We start from the raw sequence: 21,664 nt of genomic DNA, 5'->3' as shown, positions 1-21,664 counted from the left end.
CATCGTCCTCAAGTCCTCACACGCGCGACTGAATCCCGTTCGTGTCGGAATCTCGGAGGATAGACACGCCGACCAGCGGCCACCTTCACGGTCTTGCTCCTCGTTCCACAAGTTCGAAGTTCGTGCCTTCCAGTCACGAAGCACGAAGCACGTAGAACCGTTCGATAATGCGCAGAGCAGCGCATGACGCAGTGCGGTCCGCAGCACAGCAACACCGGGATCGCCTAGGGAACCATCCACGCACATCGACGTCAGTCACTCGCGACTCGCGCGGGTCCAGGTCGGCCGATACGGCGGGCGTTCCGTACGTACGAGTACGGCAGAGGCCGCTCTGATGGCTCAGCCTGATTGCAGTGAGTGATGGGCGGATGCGTCGCACGACGGTGGAGTTGCCCAAGAACAAGACCGATATTGCGAACAAGGCAAGTGCGGTCTGACGAGCGCCTTGTGCGCTCCAACACCAGAAAATTGGGCACCACGCGCGCGTGTGTGCTCTGTAACAGGAGGTGTCGTAGAATGTCAGGGATGGCGGGCAACAGGCTGTGCGTGATGTCGGCGGAGTGGTGAAGGTTATGCACAGAGATGGGCCGCTGGGAACGTCCCATGGAGGGGACGAGACGGAGAGGCAGTAGTAGGGTTATGTACGCGGCGTCGAGAATGGGGCAGAAGACTCGGCTAGCGCGGAGTCAGGCTCGCAGGAGAAGCAGGCTGGAGACCGGGATCGGCGGGAGGGCGGGCGGTGATTGGCTGGGCGACGTCATGGTGGGGCAGGCGGGCCCGATCTGGGCTGGGGGACGCCGGGGCGGCGGGCGGCGGTGGCAGAGGGTGGGATCCGGGGCGGGGGCGGACCCCGGCTGGATACTTGACCCACCGCCCGCGCACTGGTTCGGCCGCTGTACCTGTGCCACCGACCCCGCACCACCATCGCCACCTGGGGACGACTCACGAGCGGCCGTGCGCGGAGCAAGAACCGGACCCCACTGTCCTTGCTACGAACCACCACCTCCTCCACCGTATACAAGACGAACATTCTCTGGCACACGCCCGCCCACATGCAGCCTCCCTTGCAGCACCGCCAGCACGAGCCGTCCACGGAGGACGGTCATCTGCTTGCCTACGCGCCTGCGACTTCTGCGGGCGCACGACCACCGCTACGGACGTCGGCGTCAGACCCCGAGTCGGGGCTCACGATACCCTTTGAGCAGCTCTCGCTGCACGACCAGGACCAGCTGCGCCGGCGCCAGCACCAGGACAAGCAGATTGTACAACAGACGATGCACGCGCCCAGCAACCCGTCCGTGGGGCCGGAGAGGGAGACGCAGTACGTGGACGAAGGCATGATGCGACTGGGGGACGCGAAGGGGAAGGCCCCGGATCATGGCTATGGTGAGTGTCCATTCATGCTGTCAGCGGTCGTGTTTCGGTGCACACGGTGCCCTCCATGCTGCACACCGTCGCCAGCAGCGCTGCGGGGGCGTGCGGACACGCCACACGTCGGCGCCTAGGTAGCGAGTATGTAAGAGCGCGACGTGGACCGCGGTCTAGACAATGGAAGGCGGGATGGAAGTGCGCTTGCTCGTTGGCGGGCGATCGGTGATGGGCATCGGTCGACGCCGCGGAGTTGTGCGACGGCGGGCGAGTCCCCGATCAGCCGTCATCGATGCCGCACACCGGGTCCGTGCGCCGTCGCTCGCGGTCGTCGCGTAGCACGGAGCGCCGTCGCGTGCTTCTGCCGCCGCAGCACGCGTGACGTTACGTGTGCCGGCGCGGCCTGCGGGCTGCCCGCCCCCGCCGCTGCTGGCGTCGTTGCGTGCAGCGGCGGCGGGGACGTGGACGTTGGCAGCGAGAAGACACGGGAGGCGCCGAGGAGGCTAAACGGCAATCTGGGAGGCGATTGCACTGGCAGGCGGACGTCGCCGGGCGGCTGGGGCCACGAGGCGGGTGGGCGGAGGGTGTGACGGTGATGAGGGCATCGCTGGCTGTGGCTGGTCACGGATCCGGCGCGGGCATCCTTACTTACGCATCTCGCCTTTCTCGCTTTTCTTTCTCGAGCCATGAGCAAGTCGTGCTGATGCGCCCCCTCCTCCTCTCCTCCCCCCTCCGTCCCCAGCTCCAGCTGCCCCGTCCCGTCCACGACTTGCATCGAGGACTACGACGCCCGCCGGCCCCAAACCTCAGCGACCAGACCTCCCCCACCGCAACTCGTCCTTCAAGCGTCACGCCTCCTTCGACTCTCCCCGCGAGGTGCCCCTCCCATACATGCCCAACTCCCACATGCACCACCTCTCCTACTCCCAGACCCAGCAGCACGACGTTCCACCCTACCCTCACGTAATGGCCGATGGCGTCGAGGTCGCCGCCCAGGCATCTCCGCCACTGTTCATCGCCTACGACTATGACCGCCCGTCGCCTGCCGCGGCAGCCGGCCCCCTACTATCCGCGCCCGATCACCATGCGTCGACCTCTGCGTCTTCGTCGTCTAGCGACAGCGGCCCAAGTACGTCATCCTTGTCATCATCGCAATCCCCAATGTCCGTTGTCGACATATCCATGGACACCGGTGGCGGCCCGTCCACTGCGAGCAGTACCAACCCATACTTCTCCAGTGCCGTGCTCGGGTCCGCGCCACCGTCGTCGTTCCTGCAAACGCAACGGCCACATGCCGTGGGGGGTGGAAAGTCGGCGCAGGTGAGCCCCGTCCCGCCGTTTTCCCGCCCGTTCTCGACACCCGACGCCTCGGCTGCGATGCCGCCGCCCCCGTCGCAGATACATTCCCCGCGGCCTCTTCACGCCGCTGGCATGCCCGACCGTAGCTCGACGGTGAGCCTCCCGCTGCCCGCGCATACCCCGTACCATACCCTGCCGAGCGCAGAGGCCAGCGTCGCGGAGGCCGCCACATCATCGTCCAACGCATCAAGATCGTCGCTTCCGAGTCAGGACCACTCCTCCTCATCGTCCAGATCGGCCGTGTCTCTCCCGACACCCTCCTCGTCCTACTCTCCGCCCACCTCTATGACAGATGCCCCGCGCCTCTCCACGCGCCCGCGCCATTCTGACCCTTACGACTCCGCCGTCGAATCGCCTATGAGTCGGCTACTCGAGCGTGCCTACGCCGCCTCGTCGGCGTCGTCGTCTGGGTCCGGCTCCGGCTTCTTGGAGCGTGGCCGCATGGACCCGCCTGCGCCGCGGATCAGCCCTGGGAATCTGCCACCGCCTGCGCCGCCACAGGTGCTGACGCCGCCGCCGCCGCCATTGAGTGAGGAGGGCAGGGGTCATCGCCCGCACGAGCCGTTCTTGTCGCATGAGCTGCCAGCGAATGATGCGTGGATTGCTGTGGAGACGTTGCAGAGGGAGTATAGGCTGTTGGTAAGCTTGCCGGGATTCAGACGCGATGCGATGTGAGTGTCTGTGGTGGATTGGGTCATGCGGGTGAACTGATTCTATGGTGTCCTTCTTTCCTTCGTTGCGCTGTCTAGCACCTTGTCAACGCGGAAACGAAGGATATTGCACGTCGTGGCGGATTCATGGGAGCCCAACGGCGGTGCGTACGCTTTCTTACCCGGGAGACCCCGTCCTCATCTCGTCTTGCTCGCTATGGTCTCGTACAGGTCACTTCGAGCGCCGCATATCGTTCGGGTACGACGCCGACCTCGGGCAGGTCCGCGCTGAGTTCGACGGCGAGTTCCTCCGCGTCATCATCCCGCGACGACAGATCCCTGCCAACTTCTGGAGTCACTGAGGCGCGTCACCGTCCCAGTCACAGTACGCCTGCGGCCAAGAGCCTTCCGTATATCACGTCACGCCCTCGTTCATGAATTTTTTGCAGTATACCGGCCGCGTGTGGCTGTAATGACTCGTACTTTATTCGATCCGCTCTGTCTCTCTCACCCTCCCTTCGGCATCGGCATCAGCCATCGAACGTTCGTGTGGTCGATGGATGCTCTTATCGCGGATTGGCCGTCATCAACATCGACCATCAGCGGATGACCCGTGCGTCGATTGCCGGGTGGGCCATGCGTTGAACGCGCTGGAGGCGTGCTCCCATCTGTCCCTCATACATTCCTGCCATCGCTCTCATCGCCATCGACTCATCAGCATCGACAACGGTGGGCGGCAGACATGTGGTGCGGCCTTCGAGGGCACTCGGACGAGCACTCCACTTCGCCCGCATCGACATCGATACAGGCCGTTTTGGTCGCGCCAGCATCCGGCCGGCGACGTCAATGGTGCTCCTCTCATCCCCGTGTTTCCCTGTCCCGCCCATATCTGTCCGTCTCTCCTGTCTGACCGCCGTCTCACTCTTAACCTCAAACCTGTCAATACCAGTCTCAGTCTTGACTCAAGTCGCTTCCACAGTCGCTCGGCCTATCCGAACCATCATCGTCTCTATCACGCTATCACTATCTCACTCTATCAGGACTGCTCTCCCGCTAAGAAGCCGCCTCTTACTCCTCTCGTGCCAACCGTACCTGTCTGTCTCCCACTCACCTCACCTCGCTACTGCTACTACACACTGCATTATACTACTCGATATACCGCGGAGGTGCATCCATATATCACTACGGGGTTTAACGACTATACGCCTATACATATACAGCCCCACGGCAGGCATTACAGCTACAGCGTACAAGTTACGACGTACGGGTACGACGCGGAGGCGCCATGGACCAATCGAATCGGAATCGGAATGGACTGCTATACCATCTATCATCTGTGTCGACAGAGCGACGGCCTGCCTACCGCGGGTTGACCGCCGCCGAACTCCTCTCCCCACCCCCTACCCACACACGCACTGCGGACTGCGGGATGCACACCGCGATGCGAAGGCTGTCGTCGATCCGTGGGCACAGGGGTTCGACGTGACGCGTACGGTGCATGTCGTATCTCGCGCGACGTCCTTCCAGCCAGCACTTCTTGGCGCCGCCGGGGGATCGCAGGCTTCGCACTTCGCGAATCGCAGCACGCTCGGATGCTCGGACGCTCAGCTGTCCTCCGGTCGCTCCACACCACGCGTTCAAGTTGTGCAGCGCGCCGTGTGCTGGAACGCATGTTCTGTACGTAAGGTTAATGCGTTTGTTAGTTAATAATGGTGTGCTGCGTCACTGAGACCTAGGAATTGGATTGCTGCTACGAACTCGCGCGTAATGTGTGCGCGCCCTGGTGTATTATATATCTCGACTGACTCGAATGTGTAATGATTGCTTGCTCGTCCCTGTGCATGGCTGTTCTCTGTATGATAATACTCAACTAAAGCATTGCGTAACTCCATGCCTCCTCCGGATGGCCAATGTACTTTGTATGTAGTCCGATTCACCTCGTCACACACTCTACATACCTGACGGCCAGAGTATCGTTATGACCTTTGCTAGACATGTGCTCGTATGCCTTGATCGCCGCATAATGCATATCTTAGACTGTCTTCTCGCTTAGAGGACCATGCAGTTGGGTTGTGCCCCGCGCGCGGAGCGCACAACTACTTGGCTTGACAGCATAGTCATACCCGGATGCTCCTCCATACCCAAGTACTCAAAGCTTGATCCGGTGGTTTGGGTGGTCATCCGGCGTCCGTATCATCATGCGCACTGCACACACGCTCGGAAAGAACTTGAACACGTTGCGGACTGTATTGCACTCCGATTAGTACGTCGCTCGGCCACGATGTATCAGCATGCTCGGTGCGGATCACGTATCATACTACACGTACCGCGCATGTGCAAGGCGATGTTTATTCGAGTTGTCTCGTCCGACCGGGTCTGCTGGGTGCGTCGATGGAGATAGTCAGTGCTCTCTGCTGACTCTCCCCGGGCGGCGTAGCCACATGCACCTACTACTAGATTGCTGCGTCGGTTACGTACTCACTACTCAGCGGGCGGCGGTGTCTTCCCCGGAGAAAACGAGCTGCTGACCGTCGGCCGTGGGGATGCTCTAACATACATGAGTAAGCGTGGAAGACCCTGCGAGCTTGTACTATAGAGTGTCGAGCAGCATGCTCACTGCCAGCAGACTCGGACTCGCGCTCCCGAAATGTCGTCCGGCGGGAAGACACAGGAGAAATTATATCGATGTCCTTGGTCGACTTTGGGGGTACGCGCTACAGACCATAGGCTGAAGCTATGGATCAAGCTTCAAGGCTCGAGTGAGCATACGAGTGCTTTACTTGACAGGAATGGCTCATCGGCAGAAGATATACAAGCAGTGACACGGTCACGTGACCGGATTTAGTACACTCACGACGCGTCAAGGGGAGAGGTTTCACGGTAATTGTCAATAATACTGTGTGCATCTAACGCATAAATTTAATGCGTCTAGTGAAGGATTCCCTCGATCCTACGCTTATACTCATGCACAAGACCAGCGTCCGGCCAGAATTGTGACGGTGTACATCCCAGATCGTTGTCAAGACTTGACCATGAGGCTAGGCATTGTTGTTAGCTTCAGCCTGAGTATGATACTAGGTGTAAATGCCTTACTGTGTGCTCATGACACAGCAAGGTCGCACAGTTGACATGTGTGACCAATCTCTTCTAGTGCCTAGATGCAACATCTTCAGCAAGAGAAAATCCTTGTGACAAACGATCGCCTTGGTAAGTTCCTCTCTGTACCTCGTAATAGTAGCTCGTAATACACTTGGACACAGTGGCCGAGCTTCTATTGATTCAAAAAGAAGGCATAATCACCGCAAGGCCGACATCTACAACAGATCTGCGGGCTTGAACATGGAGTGTGACAAGTTCGCTTCTTCGATGTTTGAATGAGTTAAAGCGTCATGTAATGGAATTCTTGGGCACGCAATACTGCTAGGTCTATCTCGCCGCTTTGCTCCAGTGAATCAAGAGATGCAAATCGTCTCCCCACGTACTACAGCGCGCTGGTACGCTGTCGCGATCATCTTCGCACAGAACCATATGGACAGGTATCAAGCGGCGGATGATACCAATACAGTCCGAACTGATATTGTATGCATGCCTCCGCGGACACCGTTGCGGGACGCCTAGCAGTGATCAAGCACATGCGAGAACGGGACGGGTAGACGGGTAGAGCCTTACAAAAGTGCAGAGGGCGACAGTGATGCACCGCGCTCTCCGACGCTGTAACCCAACTCAGTATTCGGATGGCCCAACAACTCACCTCGCTCCGGCGCGTCGGCGTCGTCGCTATATGCGCTCTTGCTGTAGCCGCCGCTCCGCGGGTACGCAGTCAACGATCATTCTTATAACACGCAAAGAAACTAATCGTCGGCGCAGGCAACACCGACGAGCCAGTGGAACTGCCCCACAGCGTACACCAGCACGTTCACACAAACGCTGTCCATCATCGCACCGACGACGACGGGGCCCTTCGAGACGACAACGGGAACGGCTACAGGCTGGTTGTGGCCCTGGGTCACTGCGACGGAGACGATCACGGACGCAGAGGGCGACGTGTATGCGGACGTGTTCACGTACTCGAACTACGACGACTTCCCGCCGTACCCATCCGATTGCAGCTAGTGCGTATCTCGTACTTTTCTGTCGGGCTCAGAGTGTTAACTGACCGAGCGCTGGACTGCTGTTAGCTGGCAGCAAGCGTAATGCAGACCGGACTTGGAAGATGGGGCCATGGCGCGTTGTCGGGGGCCGGGGCCTGTCGAAGGCCACTGGCAGCCTGAGAGTCTGTAGCTTGCAATATTGTATGGACATTCAATGAGTATGAGAAATTGGTGCCCCAGACACGAGCGATATATATACAGCACTACCAGTGAATGAAGGCCGCAGTGCAGCGACAATGACAGTAGGACCGCGATGCGCGGACTTATGGCTGGCAAGAGTCGGACGCAAGACGGCGGGCCATGTCGCTTCGGCGCTTCCAGTTGACTGGGCGGGCAGCCAGCGGGCAGCCACAGGAGACTCGCTCGCTCATAGCCACCATGACCGGCACACCTCAGACCCTCTGCTTCGACGAAGCGAGATCCAAGCAAGCCATGTTCCAGGACTGCGTTTATAACAAAATGTAATACTGCCGGGCCACCGCGGCGCGGGAATCGAGCCATGCCAAAGGCAATGCCTTCCTTACACAATCAATACCACCGACGGCTAACACGCGCCAACTGGAGCGTGTCCGAACCGTCAATGGTACAGACTGCACAGGCATCACAGGATTTCTACCTACGAAGACAGGAGCGGAAGTATGTGAACAGGTAAGATGGGTCGGCACATGCGCGATGAGGAGATACAGGTGGGGGACGGTGACCAGAGACGCAGACATGGAGACCGAGAACCATTATAGCCTCCCGCAGCCTCTCGGCACAGGGGCGGCGCCACACGCAGCCTCTCGGCACGAGGGCGAGCGGACAGCAGCCTTTCGGCGCTGCCGCAACAAGGAACCCGAACCACGAACCACGAACCACAAACCACGAACACCAAACACGAACCACGGACCAAGAACCACGAACCAAATACCACGAACCGCAAAGCACACTCACCTTTACCTGCATGGCAGACGGTGAGCATGGAATGACAGAGCACATGGGTACTCACCACGATAGCGCGACGAGGGTGGGGGGCGGGGAAGAGGATAGAGCCATATATCATGAACTAGACGAGGCGAACCTCGCGTGTAATCATCTGCACGGTATACGGTGAGCATGGCCTGCCTGTATGAAGAGTCACCCACCGTGCTGAGCGAAGACTGCAGCTTCAGATCTTCAGAGCTAGAGGAGGGGAGGAGAGGTGGAGGAGATGATGGTAGGAGGGGAAGGTGTGGTAACGGTTCGTACGCTTCTCGTGCTCCTTATATAGCCCAGCGAGGATGTCAGCCCGGCTGGGTTGCGATTCTGACCGCGAGCGACGTTCCGTGTCAGCTCACTGGTGTCAGCCTCCCGCCAGCCTCCGCCACCGCCGCGACCTGCAACGCGGTCATGTGAATCTGTATTAGAAGGAGGTTACGGTCAGTAGATGGGCAATACGTCCATCGTAAAGTTGGCACGCTAGCGCCTACTTTCACTCGATATTAAGGTCAGCAAAGCCCGCATACACGCGGGTGAGGACGCAATAGTAGCACTGTACGGACCACACTAATATCAGACCGGGTTTTCAAGGAGACTTTGAGCTCCAAGGCTCGTGAGGTAGAACACAAGCGTATATCGCTTGTGTGGACAGTGTGGTACCGCGATGCTGTGAGGGTGATAAGACAACCGCGTTCGCACGACATGATTTGGATTGCCCACTCACCTGCGTACGCGACGAGCTTCTTGGCTCGGTCACTTACGTTGTTCTAACGAAGGACGTGATCTACGATGTTCTTAGCTTTCATTTTATGTAGAGTCGTCACCGCATGCGACAGGCCGTCGGACGAACACGTGGTTCATGCGAGGAAATGCAAGATGTGGGATCGAGCGTTGCCGTTTGGCTGCCGTCATAGAAGCCTCAGCCAATCCGATGCATATCATGGGCTACTCAGGAATGGGGTGCCATACACGCTGCAGTCGAGAAATCGTATCAAAGTACCCGTTGCGTAACGTCCCACGAGTGCGGCTTCGTGGGGCGAGCGAAATATGCCATCAGCTACTGTGAGCATCATACTGTACGTTGGAGAGCAGGAGCTCGCCTCATTTGGTACCCAATCCGAGCCACACAAATCTGCTGTCAGTGTTTGTGAGGGACAGTGCCTGATATGGAGTGGAATAGCTCATATCGAAGGTTTCCTCTACCTGCTCGGTTTATCGTTGAGACGATTCACGGGTACGCCTGGGTCAGATGGAGGCGTCTCGCCAGTGCTGCCTCCGCCGAGCTTCTTCGCTGCGTCCTCGTAAACTTTCGCTCCGCGTCCCCACTCCTTAGCACGCTCCCCCCAATCGTCGCGCACACCCCATATATGCGCCTCATCCAGACGGGGAGCCTCCGGGCGACCATCAGGAAGCGCCGACGCACCTTCATTCGAGGCCTCCGCGACGAAGTCGCTGGACGGCGAGGTGCTCCGGGGGCGTTCCCAGTGCGATGTATTGTGGCTCCGAGAGCTGAGAGGTTCGTGAGCACTGGAGCGCTCCCACTTGCGCGAGGTGGCAGGGAGCGGTGTCCAGCGCTCCTCTCGAGCGTAGCTCTCGCTCGTCATCTCGAGGAGACGGGAGAGGGCGCGCTTGAAGGCGAACTGCTCGTCCTTGCCTGTCGACCGCAATATGAGCGTCGAACGCATGACAGGTTGAGGACCAGAGACGCACCAGAGAATATAGAGAGCGTGTCAAGCGCGAGGGCGGACGTAGGCGCCTTGGGAGCCTCCGCCATGTTCGGCGCATCGTATGAGGACACGTTGGGTCTGTATATGTCCTGCGTCTCCGCCACTGCCTCAGCCATCATGACGTCAACGTCTTGCTGTTGATGGCCGTTACTTTCGTAAGAGCCGTCGTCCAGCGCGGGAGTGGGAGCGTCAGGGAAGAACAACCCTTCGGGCCTCATTTCCGCGAGGCAGACGATCCTGCAGCGCGCTTCGTACAATGCGTCGATGAGAGAGATGAAGCGCCGTGCTTGGTTCTTAGCTGAGAGCTTGAGGACAGGGAGATCGGTGACGGCGATGGTGTGGTACGTGGATGCTAGGGTGATGTAATCTGCTGGGCCGAGCGACTACGAGATTGTTAGTGAGTGGAGAACGTCAGAACGTCCGGCTTGCCTCCTCGCATAACTGCGCGAACGTGAACTTGCACACGCCCCCTGCCGACCATGGAACGTGTATTCGCCGGCCGAATACTATAAGATTCGCTTGCTCGTGCTCTGTCCGGTGTCGTTAAGATACAGATCATTGCACACATCTGAAGACATACCGGACTCGGGTCCAGCGAACGACATTACCTTATTCTCAAACTCCTCCTCCTGCCCAGGCAAATACCAACTTGCACCCTGGCCTTCGGACCTACTCGCCCTATCGACGCGCCAGTCCTTCTCCGAGCGCATGAGCACCACCGGGCACCTCGCCTTCAGTGCCTCCACAAACGGCTCCAGCCTTTCCCTCTGCACGCCATTCTTGTAGAGGTCGTCCGGCACCTTGTTCGAGTTGCCGACGACCACGCCGCCCATGCGCCAGAACCACGAGAGCACATCGGCGAGGAGCGTCGCGCTCGATACATCCAGCAGCTGTATCTCGTCGAAAACGAGGAGCCAGTGGCGCAGGATAAGGCGTTGCGCGACGACGAACGCTATGGGCGGCTGGAGGCTAGGCGCAGAGGCCCCGAATCGGGTCGCCTTGCGAACCCACCGCGCCGGCAGCTTCCCCGTGTCGAGCATCTCTCGCCAGCGGTCTCTTAGTGAACGCGTCCAGGGTGCGCTTTCAGAGGTCGACTCAGACGCGGATGGTTCGGCGGCGTGTACGCCCGCCATGCGGGCCCTTGTTTCCTCCCAGACTGCGCGGTACACCTCGAGCACGAGCTCGCTGTAGTGCTTGCGTGCCTTGAAAGGAGTGGGCAGGGCGGCGTACCAGAGGTCGATCAGGAAACTCTTGCCCGAACCTGGAGGGCCGGTAACGAGAAGACCCTAATCCTACGTTAGGAGTTCACCGAGGAGGACCAGGAGACATACCTTCGGGGTCGTCAGAGCCGCAATCTCTTCCGCATGCGTGCGGATGCGAATGAGAGCGCCCTGCTCAGCAGGCGTGTCTGCCCCCGTCACTGAATCCGGGGAGTCTGTAGGAGCCCACCATGGTTGTCTATCCTCTCTGGAATCCTCATTGTGCAGGTAACGTAGAGCCAACGCAGGCGGAGCATATCCGTCGAGCTCTCTCTGTAGCCTCCTGAGCTTCACAGTGTATCTGAGCCGTTTATGTCCCAAAATCAACGGACGATCGTTTGCGCACCTGTGCAATAAGCCGAACTTGTTCTTCGTCATATTGAATCCGGCCTATGGCAACTAGGCCTCTGTATCGTTCTAGCAGATCAAGCTGCTGGGGTAAGCCGGATACTTCTTTCTCAGCGAAGCCTGTGGTATTTGTGGTGTGATGCCGCACGGATCCAGCAACTAGTGGTGCTATCGAGACCGCGACGACAGGATAGCGAAGTCGGTACAGAGAGAGTAAGACACCATATGCCCGGCTCGGGTCTCGACTACTCAGACGGCGAGCGCACAGAGGCATGAGTTCAAGGAAAGTGGAAGCTGAAGTGCATAGATCGAAGCATGTACTAGTACTTATGTGACATTGACAGTTCAGTCAGCCAATCGTTCCGACCGCCGTGCGAGGATGCAGTGGACGTCCGGGTGGCGAGCTGTGATGCCTACAGGCCTCAGAGGTTATGCTAGCGCATCCATCACCATGGGTCGGTGGCGTAGTTGGTTATCGCATCTGTCTAACACACAGAAGGTCCTCAGTTCGAACCTGGGCCGACTCATCTTTTTGGACTCATCCACAGCTAGCTAACGGATTTTAGGCCGACTCAGTGGCACCCCAATATCTGCTCGATGCTGCTATGATTACATGACTGTATTGTAGCACTACAACGCTCATACGATCAAACTGTGTCCGATGTTTAGAGTACGTATGCCTCACTAGCGCAACTCGTATGTAGATGGAGGCCGAGTTTGGATACTAAATGCAACTGCGATCTGTTTACTCGACTGGGATCCACACTGCAGGGGTCTCCGGTATGCCATCGGGGTGCGTATAGATGTATTTCCCACTCTCGAATGTCCGTACAATCAGGGGTATGCCGTGGCTAGCGATGAAATTGTCAGCTACTATGCATCAACTGACTTAGCAGGATGCGCTTACTGGTTCCTGAGATGTTTCAAGACGAGATCACGGTCGCCGTGCGAGCTTGTTTGAGACCACCAAGACTCGTCGCACACCGCGCATTGCAGAAACATCTGGTTCACTTCTTCGTCCAGAGTGGCCTCGCGCGCCTTCTTCTCGATCGGAAGCGCACGGCGCTTGTCGTCATCGGAGACGCGCTCCCATCCGACTGTTTCGCATTCACGCAGGGCTGGCAGTGAGAGGACCTGTCGAGGTACGTATCAGCGGGACGAGCGTGTGGATACAGGACGAAGGAAGGAGCTTACCGCCCTACGCCAATTCATGACGAGCTTCTTGTCGCTCCTGCGTCTCCAGGACGGTGGGGTGGTACAGGTCAACCGCACATCGAGGCTATCCAGCTGCGCCGCGGTGGCCGTATCAGGGTCGAGGCCGCACGCAACGATGAGAGACTGCAGAACCGTATAATAGACGCTTGCCGGCTATTATGGTATGCAACGGAGACTAGCAGAACCGCGAGATCCTCGTCGATGATCGGACGAAGGTCTGTCTCCGACCACGCATGGAACCTCGAGACCTTCGCGACATCGTACACATATCGGTCTTTGAAGTCCTTGGGATCTGTGTCATGAACATACTGCCGCTGGCACCGGTGAGCAAACACGCCAGGGACCCGTAGATATGTCTTGCACGTCTCGCAGTGGAACCATGCGACCGCGAGATCGAGGACGTCCGTGTCCACAGCACTAACATCCGGCGCCCACCGTCCAAGCCGCTGCGCGAGCATACTCGCGAGTATCCCTCTCCTCTTGGCATCGAACTGCTCGGTAAGAGTGGGGAGCTGAGAGCATGCGCGCTGGAAGTCCCTTCCTTGCATCTCGACGTCGCTCGGTGCCTCCACAAGCGCACGGATCTCGGGCATCAGAGCGATGTCCGAGAACTTTGGCCCATACTCTTGCTCTACGGTGCGGAACCTTCGATCGCCAAGCGCGTATTTGTGGACGACCTGGTGGAGGTCGAAGAGGCGCGTGTGGATGAGCGCAGGTCGTTCTCTGCGTAGCCGCGCCTCTCTATAATTCTGCATTTCTGCGGTAAAGTAGTCGCGGATTTGTTCCCATTCTGATGCACGGTGAGCATGGCGCCCGAAGTACTAGATCATTGTGCCAGATCGGGACGCACCATGATCACTGAGAACATTAGGCAGCAGGATAATAGGATCACTCCGTAGAAATGCGAATTTTCCCTTTGACATCTCATCCAAATCTATACCCCAGCCTTCCCCGCGGAGCCTGGCAATGATACTGGAGGACTGGATCAGCACAAGTCAGAGCGCATCAAGTGTTCACTCACTCCTGTAGCCTCTTCTCTAGGAATTGCTTGTACCACTTGATACACGCTTTCGCATGCTATGTCTGAGGTGAGCTCGTTGCACATTGGCCCCATACGGATATCAACATACCTGGGCGACGAGCTTAGAGTGACTTTGCATGTCCCTTGTATATACATCGAGAGCATGTGGGTCGTCACGTAACTCTAGCACTTTCTGCGCGAACTGTTCGCATGCTGTTTTTTGATATAGTTTATGACTTCTCGAATACTGGTTTCATGCAGTCAATCAGCTCGGATATCATCATGATACATGCGTGACATACGCAGACCACGGACGATCGCCAGTCAACGCCAGAGTCCTTTCCGAGGGTACGCTCGAAGTAGCTTCTGGTAGGTGACACATGCCAGATGCTGTCGCAAGTATTGAACATGTCATGGTCCAGTAAAGAGAGATGTGACGTACACGTCTCTGCTGGATTGGCAATCACAACAGTACCTAGTTTTGAATTCCCAGGCGACATCGGCGCGCGAACTAGATTTGAAGCAGATCTGCTGACGTGCGGTTACATTCAGAGCAATTATCCCCGGAGAAACACATACGTGACAGTATGGATTGAAAGCGAGGTTCGCATATGCGGGCTCACTCATATACGCCGGACAGTCTGGTAGCCCTTTGATGTTCCGCCTTGCCGTCCGCCACACAATCTCCGACCTTCTCCTCGACAACAGCTGGCCACGTAAAGTCTTGTTCGTCCGTGATAGGCGGAGAAGATCAATGGGGTAGAGGTGGCGGAAAATCTACAAGCCATGAGTATTACCGCCACCCGACGATCAAAGCTGGATGTAGTACCTCATGGATGATGTCTAGCGGCATCCTAAGGAGTACGCAGTGCGCGTTGACCGTATTAGAGGAATGCACGTTTACGATTGGACAGGCCTCCTCATGGGGTGTGATTGATTGGCTCGCTGCGCCTGTCGAACAAAAGCTCGACGAGGTCTGCAAGTTCAATTCACGTGCAGTCTCGGACATGGTGGCCTGAAATGACAAGGTCAATAGCTGTCTAGCACAGTCCCAGTGTAAACGAGAGGGTGGCGGTGGTTACTCACTGTGTCAATGGACGGAAGATAAAAGGTCTCAAGGCCGTTCTGTTTGACGCGGCGCGTTTGGTGCGTGCTGTGTGGTGGCCAAGTGGTGGCCGCGCGCGACGCGTTCAACTTAAACTTACATGTCTTCAACGCGGCCACGTGACTTGCCACAAACCGCGTAGACTGTGGCTGCAATGACCCAGATACTAGGGTATGCAGCGCAGCACACAGTACTTGCATCTACGCTCAGTACATAAAGCCTTTACACCCAAAGTTCTTCATTGCAACAAAAACACACAACAGTAGTCCTACATTTCGTAGAAAGTTTCAGGAACTTCGCGTTCCGCCGGTTCCCTTAGTGCAACCTCACGCGCTTTCTGCGAGCCCGGCACTTGTCAGCGCCGGAGACGCGTGCTCATTTGACCGTCTTACAGCCGCACAGCATGCTAGTACATTCGAAATATGTGTTACAATTTACAAAGGAGCCACTGAGCACTATGCGACATACTCAGACGATGCTTAGTCGCATCTCCGACTAGCGGATGGGAGCCATACTTCGGGGGTCACCGGTTTATCGTCAGGGTGATTCCACATGTACTTGCCACTTGAGTGGATGACCTCAAGTGGTATTACGTGGCTAGCGAGAACATCCTTTCAGCCGCTGAATATTCAGGAACATTGTCGAGGAAACACGTACTTCACGCTCTGAGGCAAATGGTCCGCCACAAGGAAGGGGTCACCATGCGACCCTGTGACGAGCGACAACGGTTCGTCGCATAGTGTACGTAGGAAGGACTTTTAGTATTTGGATTTCTTCCGTGTGGCCTGACGTGCCCTCTGTTCAAGAGGAAGAATGCGGCGCTTGTCGGCATCCGAAACGCGTACCCATTTGACTGTGTCGCAGTCTCGTATTATATGGAGCGACAGCACCTAGGAGGCGTGTCAGATGTTGGATCATGTGCAGTTACGTAGACGGGTAACTCACTGCCCTACGCCAATTCATGACGAGTTTTCCGTTGGTCTTGCTTGCATGAGGCACGGGTATTTCGTTGCAGGTAACTCGCGCATCGAGTGCGTCCATCTCCTGCGCGGTTGCTCTCTCCGGGTTGAGACCACATGCCAAAATCAGGGACCGCAAAGCGACAAGATCTTTCTCAAGGATCGGGCGGAGGTTTGTTGTCGACCATGCATGGAACGTTGAAGCCTTCGCTACGTCATATACGTACGGGTCCTCGAAGTCCTCGCGGTCGCTCTCGCCGTAGCATGGTCGCTGACAGCGGTGCGCGAATACGTCGGGGCTGCGCAGGTAGGTCTTGCATCGGTCGCAATGAAACCATGCGACCGCAAGATCGAGGATGTTTGCGGTCGCAGAGTCTCCCTGTCGTCCGAGCCACCGTGCAAGCATTTTTGCGAGATCGAAGATGTTCGGATTCGCAGCACTCTCTTGTGGCCCTAGCCGCTGCACAAGCATGTCCTCGAGCATTCTTTTCCTGATCGCGTCGAATCGCTGGGAGATCGCGGGGAGATGCGAACACGCGCGGCGGAAGTCGCTCTTCTTTACCTCGACATCATTTGGTGCCTCGACCAGAGAACGGAACTCGGGCATCAGGGCAATGTCCGAGAAGTTGAGCATGCGAAACCCCTTCTTGCCAAGTTCTATTCTGTAGATGACTCTGCGGAGGTCGAGGAGGCGCGTATGAATGATCCCCGCTCGTTCTTTTCGGAGGCGCGCCTCCCTATATTGTTCCATGTTCGCGTTGATTTCGCCCCGGATATCTTGCCACTCTGATGGTGGGCGGGTCAGTTATGAGCTCAATGAGAGATCGACGAATAGTATACCATAATCAGTTAGGCATTTGGGGAGCATGACGTTGGGACAGCTCCGCAGAAGAGCGAAATTATCTTTCGACATGTTGGTTATGTCAGTGGACCAGCCTTCTTTTCGGAGCCTGTTGATGATACTAGACGATGCTTTAGAGACTAGATGCACTGCGGAAGCGAAGACCCCTCACTCTCGTAAACGGTCATCTAGGAACCTTTGATACCATCTGTAGCACACTCTTGCGCGCTGCATGGGTATGTAGTAAGAGATCACCGCGTAACTGTTATGATGTGAGTCTATCTCACCATGTGAATAGTGTCGACATAATCTTGTACATCGACCAAGTAAGCATCAAGGACGTCAGGCTTGCGGTCAAGTAGCAATAGGATACGCCAAGCGAGATCTTGACATCCTCCCTTCTGATAGAGTCTATTTCGCCCGTCCGGTGATACCTGCGTAGGACGGTTATTCACGGGATGTCATTCATAAACATCCCAAACATACACATAGCAGGTAGAGACCCCAATTCAAGTTGAGGGTGTTTTGGAATATTCGTTCAAAGTATGCTTCTGCTTCCGGCTCAGTCCAGATACTGCGACGCACTTTGAGAGGGATCCGAAGGAGAGAAAGACAGCATACGTACACTTTGTTCGAATTCAGGCACCGATCGCAGTACCTGGCTGCGAACTCCCAGACTACAGTATGCGCGCCAGGTTGATCACAGTTCTAATTGAGTAACGGTGAGGACATGGTGCAAGAATAAGAAAAACGGATGGCCACTCACATGGCAATATGGATCGAAGGCGAGGTTTGCGTATGCAGGCTCGCTCAAGTACGTAGGACAATCCGGCAGTCCTTGGATATTTCGCCGTGATGCGCGCCACATCAACTTCGCCTTTCTTCTTGACATCAAAAGATCACGCAAGGACTTGCTCGTGCGCGCCAGGTTGAGCAGATCCAGCGGGTGGAGGTGCATAAAGATCTATCAGCCACTGGTTGTGAGTTCGACGTCCATAGGCAACCTGTACGATGAAGCCCACGAACCTCGTGGAGGATATCAAGCGGTAGTCTAGATACAGCATGACCGCAAGTTAACGCGGTCCAGGGAGTGGAAGTGTTGTTTAGCGAAGTCTCATCGAGGTGCGCCACTGGCGGTCCGCCCCGCCGAGCATCCTCGCTCGACGTCCTCAATCTCTTCGGACTCCGTACAGCAGCATGCATGTCGGTTCGGTACTAGAGTAAGAGAGAGATAGGGAGTTCCAAGTGTAGAGTTCGAACTGATCGCTGGTGGTGGGTGGGGGGGAAGCCGGGGGTAGGAGTTGTGGACAAAGGAAAGGCTATTAAAAGGCGCGCGCGACGCGTCCAACGCGCTGTACGCGATCACGTGCAGAGCCACACTGAAACATCAGACGCCCAAACATGTACGCACTGTACCGTGGAAGACCGTACCTGGCTAGTGCACTTAGCAGCACTATGCAGTCGACATCTCGCTATTCAGTCGCATATTCATACTTACAGTATCTGACTTCTGTTGCGAATCGAACACAACTATCCCATCGTGTCAGCCACTTCATTGCCGCCCCCCAGGACCAGTCTAACCTACAACCAAACACGGTACAGAGTCAGCCTCCGATACGCGAAATGGACAACGCTCTACAGCTTTGCCTTGATGGCATTGCTATGAATCAGGTCCTCGAGGTCCCGGAACTTGTAGTACAGCTTGAGAGACTCTGGGTTCGCGACCGTGCCGCTCGGCTTGAGAGTAGACCCAGACACGATCTGCTTCACGGCGATTTCTATCTTCTTTCCGTTCACCGTATACTGCAAGTAAAGGACGGAGGTATCAGAGATAAGCGGCGAGAGACCGACAGAAGACGACTCACAGGGATCTCATCGACTTCAAATATGTGCGCCGGGACGTGCCTCGGGCTGAGCGCAGTCCGGATCGCGGCGCGGATGCGGTTCACCAGTGTCTCGTCGAACGGATGGTCCGGGCGCAGCTTGAGGAACAGCAGCACACGCTCGTCCTTGTCCTGGGGACGCCGCTGGCCAACGCACAGCGAATCGTCGACGGCGTCGGAGAAGTCCTCGAGCACGGAGTAGATCTCGGCTGAACCGAAGCGGACGCCGCTGGGATTCAAGACTCCGTCACTATTCACGGCGGAATATTGTCAGACGACGTGAAAGGCGAGTGAACGAATTGAACGAACCTTCGCCCGAGGATCATCAACCCCTGGGTCTTCGGGTTCTTGACGATGAAGTCACCCTGGTGCCAAACGCCTACCGAACTATCAGCGCCAATATTCTCGGTGTAGTCGCACTGGCACATACCAGGATATGTGGTGAAGTAAGCCTTCCTGACCCTCTCCCCGGAGTCATCGCCCCAAAAGCCGAGCGGCAGAGACGGGTGCGGTCGGGTGCAGACGAGCTCGCCAGGGGCACCCGTGTCCTCGATGTTCTTGCCGTCCGAGTCGAAGATCTCGACTTTCATGCCGAGCAGCTTGCCCTGGATCTCTGCAAGACCGTGGTTCAGTCTGAGTCCCCGGGAGGATGCAGGGAAGACATACCGCCTGCATAGACCGGCGATGATGCGACGCCTCCTACGACTGTGTCCAGGCCCGTGAGCGTCTCCTGTAAGGATACTCGCGTTCGAGCGACTTACATCCACCGCAGATGTCCGTGCCGCCCGATACGGACAGGAGATGGACATTCGGGTTGAACGCCTGTTGGGTCCACTCGAACATCGGTGGGGTCAACACAGATCCTGTGGAAGAGATGACTCGTAGCGCAGCGAACGACGCCAGTTTCGCTGTTGTCTATCTCAGCATAATACGAGACATCGGGTAGTGGAGGGCACGTACATGGTTCTATTCCCTGCCCCTGCACTTCGCTCAGGAAGCGTGGGCTCGTACCAAACACTGAGACACTGCAGAATCCATAAGATTCCACGGGGCTTACTGACACGAACGCGGATTCCCACTCACCTTTCGCGGCTGAGGAACCGCAGGAAGTCGCGCACGTCGGGATAGAAGGGCGAGCCGTCGAATAATACGATGCGTGCGCCGCATGCAAGACCTTGCAGCATGTATGGCCACATCATCCACCCCGTCTGTGGGCTTATGTGAAGCTAGATCATACAGCAGATAAGGCAGAAAATGTACCGTCGTGAATTGGAAGTACGTGTCGTCAGTATTCAGACCAAGTGAGAGACGGAGTTCCTTCTTGGTTTGCAGCAGAACACCCTGGTGTCACGTCAAGTGAGCTGTCGTGGTGTACATCGTGGTGCAGTACTAACCCCGGCTGTATGGATGATGCACTTCGGCGGCCCAGTTGTTCCGGACGAGTACAAGATATATAGCGGATGGTTGAACGGCAGTTGCTCGAACACCAGGGGACCATTATCGCCTGTAGCCAGGAAAGCGGACATAGTGACGCTGTGTTTATGTGAGTTGTCTGCTCTTCACCGAAGACCAGTCGGGACCAGAAGGCCTCACCTTTTCGGAATCTTCCCCAGCTGCGCGGCCGACAGTTCTTTGACACTGGCCACGCTCGGAAGCAGAATGACGCCCTGCAATCCGTGCGTTGCGAGAGCTTTCGCAACCTCCGATACTTTGGGGACCATGTCGAAGGTTTTACCGGTCCAAGCCACCTCTGACTCGGAGAATATGACCTTTGGCTTAATTTGTTGGTAGCGATCCAGAATACCCTAGCAGAGTGTAGACATAAGGTCCGGTCTGAATAGAGGGTTGGGAAGCGACATACCTGGGTGCCCATGTCAGGTGCTGTACTGGAGAATATGGCACCTATGGATGCAGTCGCTAACGCGATCACGACCGCATCTATGCTGTTGGTAACAATCGCTATATGGTGTCAGCGATGCTAGTGTCAGTAGGACGCGGGACTACAGTTCATACCAGCAACTCTGTCGCCCTTCGTGACACCGTTTGCTCGCATCGCGGCAGCTAGTTTCCTGACCATTTCTCTAAGCTGGCGGTAAGTGTAGTGTTGCACAGCGCCCGACTCTCTTGCAGCAATGCATGCACCACCATCGTCACTTCGATGCAGCAAGTTCTCGGCATAGTTCAGCCTGGCACCAGGGAACCATGTTGGGAGCTCCTTTATTCGCCCTTCTTCCACTATCTGGTATCGCACTTGAGGAGCTTGATCAAAGGACAGCATACGATCGCAAACTGACCTTGTTCGGAGGGACAGAGGATATAATGCCAATAAATTCCCAAACGTCCATCCAGAACTCGTAGTTCTCGACAGAGTATTTATGCAGCTCATGGAAGTCTTCTGCTCGCAAGAGGTGAGCGGTGGAGTCGCAACACGACGATCACGTACTCAAATTCAATCCATGCTTGCGATTGACCTCACGCCGGAAGACCTCCAGGGAGGTGTATGAAGGTCTAGGTGGGCTCCAGATCAGTTTAGACTGTGCAAAGTGTCCGTCCATGGCGTCTGTAGACGGTCGAGTTCAGCGCGGTGTACACGAGTTCACGACACGCTCTGGCGGGGTGTCTCAGAAGTGCGCGGGCGGTCAGGATTAATGTCGCACGAAGAAGAGAAGGCGAGCATAAGCCGCAGTGCCATCTCTGTGCTGTCGGGTGCCCGGGATGGCCGCCATGATCACCTGGACATTGGACGTGGACATGGCCGTGACGCTGCTGCAGAGGCGCGGCGGCAACGTCCGAAGGCACGCAATGGTCGCCCGGAAAGGCA

General features: G+C 56.8%; 7 protein-coding genes and 1 non-coding gene across 8 annotated transcripts; 4 read left to right on the top strand and 4 right to left on the bottom strand.

The window, feature by feature from the left end:
* The first annotated feature begins 870 nt into the window (after positions 1-870).
* C8Q71DRAFT_503820 (uncharacterized protein) lies at positions 871-3,670 on the top strand. The gene is made up of 2 exons (XM_047918984.1): positions 871-1,386; positions 2,111-3,670. The coding sequence occupies exons 1-2, from the start codon at positions 1,053-1,055 to the stop codon at positions 3,400-3,402; spliced, it is 1,626 nt and encodes a 541-aa protein (XP_047780989.1). The 5' UTR covers positions 871-1,052; the 3' UTR covers positions 3,403-3,670.
* On the top strand, positions 3,671-5,206 carry C8Q71DRAFT_503821 (uncharacterized protein). The gene is made up of 2 exons (XM_047918985.1): positions 3,671-4,268; positions 4,327-5,206. The coding sequence occupies exons 1-2, from the start codon at positions 3,938-3,940 to the stop codon at positions 5,082-5,084; spliced, it is 1,089 nt and encodes a 362-aa protein (XP_047780988.1). The 5' UTR covers positions 3,671-3,937; the 3' UTR covers positions 5,085-5,206.
* A 1,905-nt stretch (positions 5,207-7,111) lies between these two features.
* C8Q71DRAFT_855865 (uncharacterized protein) lies at positions 7,112-7,571 on the top strand (the record flags this gene model as incomplete). Its single annotated transcript, XM_047927232.1, has 3 exons — positions 7,112-7,189; positions 7,245-7,489; positions 7,556-7,571. 3 exons carry the CDS (start codon positions 7,112-7,114, stop codon positions 7,569-7,571), a joined length of 339 nt encoding a protein of 112 aa, XP_047780987.1.
* Positions 7,572-9,298: 1,727 nt separating this feature from the next.
* On the bottom strand, positions 9,299-12,166 carry C8Q71DRAFT_748665 (AFG1-like ATPase-domain-containing protein). The gene is made up of 6 exons (XM_047923152.1): positions 11,818-12,166; positions 11,544-11,759; positions 10,793-11,498; positions 10,642-10,742; positions 10,196-10,595; positions 9,299-10,139 (listed from the first exon to the last, which is right to left on the bottom strand). The coding sequence occupies exons 1-6, from the start codon at positions 12,091-12,093 to the stop codon at positions 9,685-9,687; spliced, it is 2,154 nt and encodes a 717-aa protein (XP_047780986.1). The 5' UTR covers positions 12,094-12,166; the 3' UTR covers positions 9,299-9,684.
* A 106-nt stretch (positions 12,167-12,272) lies between these two features.
* Positions 12,273-12,346, top strand: C8Q71DRAFT_t48. The gene has a single exon. It is a non-coding gene; the product is annotated as a tRNA-Val (tRNA).
* Positions 12,294-15,226, bottom strand: C8Q71DRAFT_905808 (uncharacterized protein). Its single transcript, XM_047928904.1, has 12 exons — positions 15,142-15,226; positions 14,885-15,070; positions 14,635-14,832; positions 14,498-14,583; positions 14,358-14,445; positions 14,165-14,302; positions 14,056-14,111; positions 13,885-14,006; positions 13,220-13,824; positions 13,014-13,157; positions 12,727-12,953; positions 12,294-12,670 (listed from the first exon to the last, which is right to left on the bottom strand). The coding sequence occupies exons 2-12, from the start codon at positions 15,062-15,064 to the stop codon at positions 12,565-12,567; spliced, it is 1,950 nt and encodes a 649-aa protein (XP_047780985.1). The 5' UTR covers positions 15,065-15,070; positions 15,142-15,226; the 3' UTR covers positions 12,294-12,564.
* A 524-nt stretch (positions 15,227-15,750) lies between these two features.
* On the bottom strand, positions 15,751-18,379 carry C8Q71DRAFT_503582 (uncharacterized protein). Its single transcript, XM_047918983.1, has 10 exons — positions 17,987-18,379; positions 17,727-17,924; positions 17,586-17,668; positions 17,447-17,534; positions 17,248-17,394; positions 17,133-17,188; positions 16,960-17,081; positions 16,106-16,905; positions 15,818-16,050; positions 15,751-15,757 (listed from the first exon to the last, which is right to left on the bottom strand). The coding sequence occupies exons 1-9, from the start codon at positions 18,161-18,163 to the stop codon at positions 15,919-15,921; spliced, it is 1,803 nt and encodes a 600-aa protein (XP_047780984.1). The 5' UTR covers positions 18,164-18,379; the 3' UTR covers positions 15,751-15,757; positions 15,818-15,918.
* C8Q71DRAFT_503581 (uncharacterized protein) lies at positions 18,380-21,644 on the bottom strand. The gene is made up of 15 exons (XM_047918982.1): positions 21,287-21,644; positions 21,138-21,238; positions 20,857-21,082; positions 20,705-20,802; positions 20,437-20,648; positions 20,238-20,376; positions 20,104-20,184; positions 19,927-20,051; positions 19,804-19,868; positions 19,605-19,751; positions 19,510-19,548; positions 19,274-19,456; positions 19,153-19,222; positions 18,826-19,093; positions 18,380-18,763 (listed from the first exon to the last, which is right to left on the bottom strand). The coding sequence occupies exons 1-15, from the start codon at positions 21,396-21,398 to the stop codon at positions 18,596-18,598; spliced, it is 2,034 nt and encodes a 677-aa protein (XP_047780983.1). The 5' UTR covers positions 21,399-21,644; the 3' UTR covers positions 18,380-18,595.
* Between the last annotated feature and the right edge of the window lie 20 nt (positions 21,645-21,664).

The sequence above is a fragment of the Rhodofomes roseus genome, assembly GCF_022264815.1.
Source record: "Rhodofomes roseus strain CIRM-BRFM 1785 chromosome Unknown C8Q71scaffold_6, whole genome shotgun sequence".
Lineage (NCBI taxonomy): Eukaryota > Fungi > Basidiomycota > Agaricomycetes > Polyporales > Fomitopsidaceae > Rhodofomes > Rhodofomes roseus.
The sequence above is the reverse complement of the archived record's forward strand: the minus strand, read 5'-3'. Positions and strand labels throughout refer to the sequence as shown.

Bases quoted from the DNA above. Each gene is read 5' to 3' on its own strand.
- C8Q71DRAFT_503820 (XM_047918984.1), top strand. From the start codon at position 1,053: ATGCAGCCTCCCTTGCAGCACCGCCAGCACGAGCCGTCCACGGAGGAC. The intron at 1,387-2,110 runs GTGAGTGTCCAT...CTCCGTCCCCAG, and splicing joins GGCCCCGGATCATGGCTATG to CTCCAGCTGCCCCGTCCCGT.
- C8Q71DRAFT_503821 (XM_047918985.1), top strand. From the start codon at position 3,938: ATGCTCTTATCGCGGATTGGCCGTCATCAACATCGACCATCAGCGGAT. The intron at 4,269-4,326 runs GTCCGTCTCTCC...TGTCAATACCAG, and splicing joins TCCCTGTCCCGCCCATATCT to TCTCAGTCTTGACTCAAGTC.
- C8Q71DRAFT_748665 (XM_047923152.1), bottom strand. From the start codon at position 12,093: ATGCCTCTGTGCGCTCGCCGTCTGAGTAGTCGAGACCCGAGCCGGGCA. The intron at 11,760-11,817 runs GTGCGCAAACGA...TACACTGTGAAG, and splicing joins AAGTTCGGCTTATTGCACAG to CTCAGGAGGCTACAGAGAGA. The intron at 10,743-10,792 runs GTATGTCTTCAG...GACACCGGACAG, and splicing joins GTTCGCTGGACCCGAGTCCG to AGCACGAGCAAGCGAATCTT.
- C8Q71DRAFT_905808 (XM_047928904.1), bottom strand. From the start codon at position 15,064: ATGTCCGAGACTGCACGTGAATTGAACTTGCAGACCTCGTCGAGCTTT. The intron at 13,825-13,884 runs GTGCGTCCCGAT...ACCGTGCATCAG, and splicing joins TAATGTTCTCAGTGATCATG to AATGGGAACAAATCCGCGAC. The intron at 12,671-12,726 runs GTAAGCGCATCC...TTTCATCGCTAG, and splicing joins TTGAAACATCTCAGGAACCA to CCACGGCATACCCCTGATTG.
- C8Q71DRAFT_503582 (XM_047918983.1), bottom strand. From the start codon at position 18,163: ATGCATGCTGCTGTACGGAGTCCGAAGAGATTGAGGACGTCGAGCGAG. The intron at 17,669-17,726 runs GTGAGTGGCCAT...TTACTCAATTAG, and splicing joins CCTTCGATCCATATTGCCAT to AACTGTGATCAACCTGGCGC. The intron at 16,906-16,959 runs GTATACTATTCG...GCCCACCATCAG, and splicing joins CAAATGCCTAACTGATTATG to AGTGGCAAGATATCCGGGGC.
- C8Q71DRAFT_503581 (XM_047918982.1), bottom strand. From the start codon at position 21,398: ATGGACGGACACTTTGCACAGTCTAAACTGATCTGGAGCCCACCTAGA. The intron at 19,549-19,604 runs GTAAGTCGCTCG...GCCTGGACACAG, and splicing joins CACGGACATCTGCGGTGGAT to TCGTAGGAGGCGTCGCATCA. The intron at 18,764-18,825 runs GTGAGTCGTCTT...CTTTACTTGCAG, and splicing joins TTGAAGTCGATGAGATCCCT to TATACGGTGAACGGAAAGAA.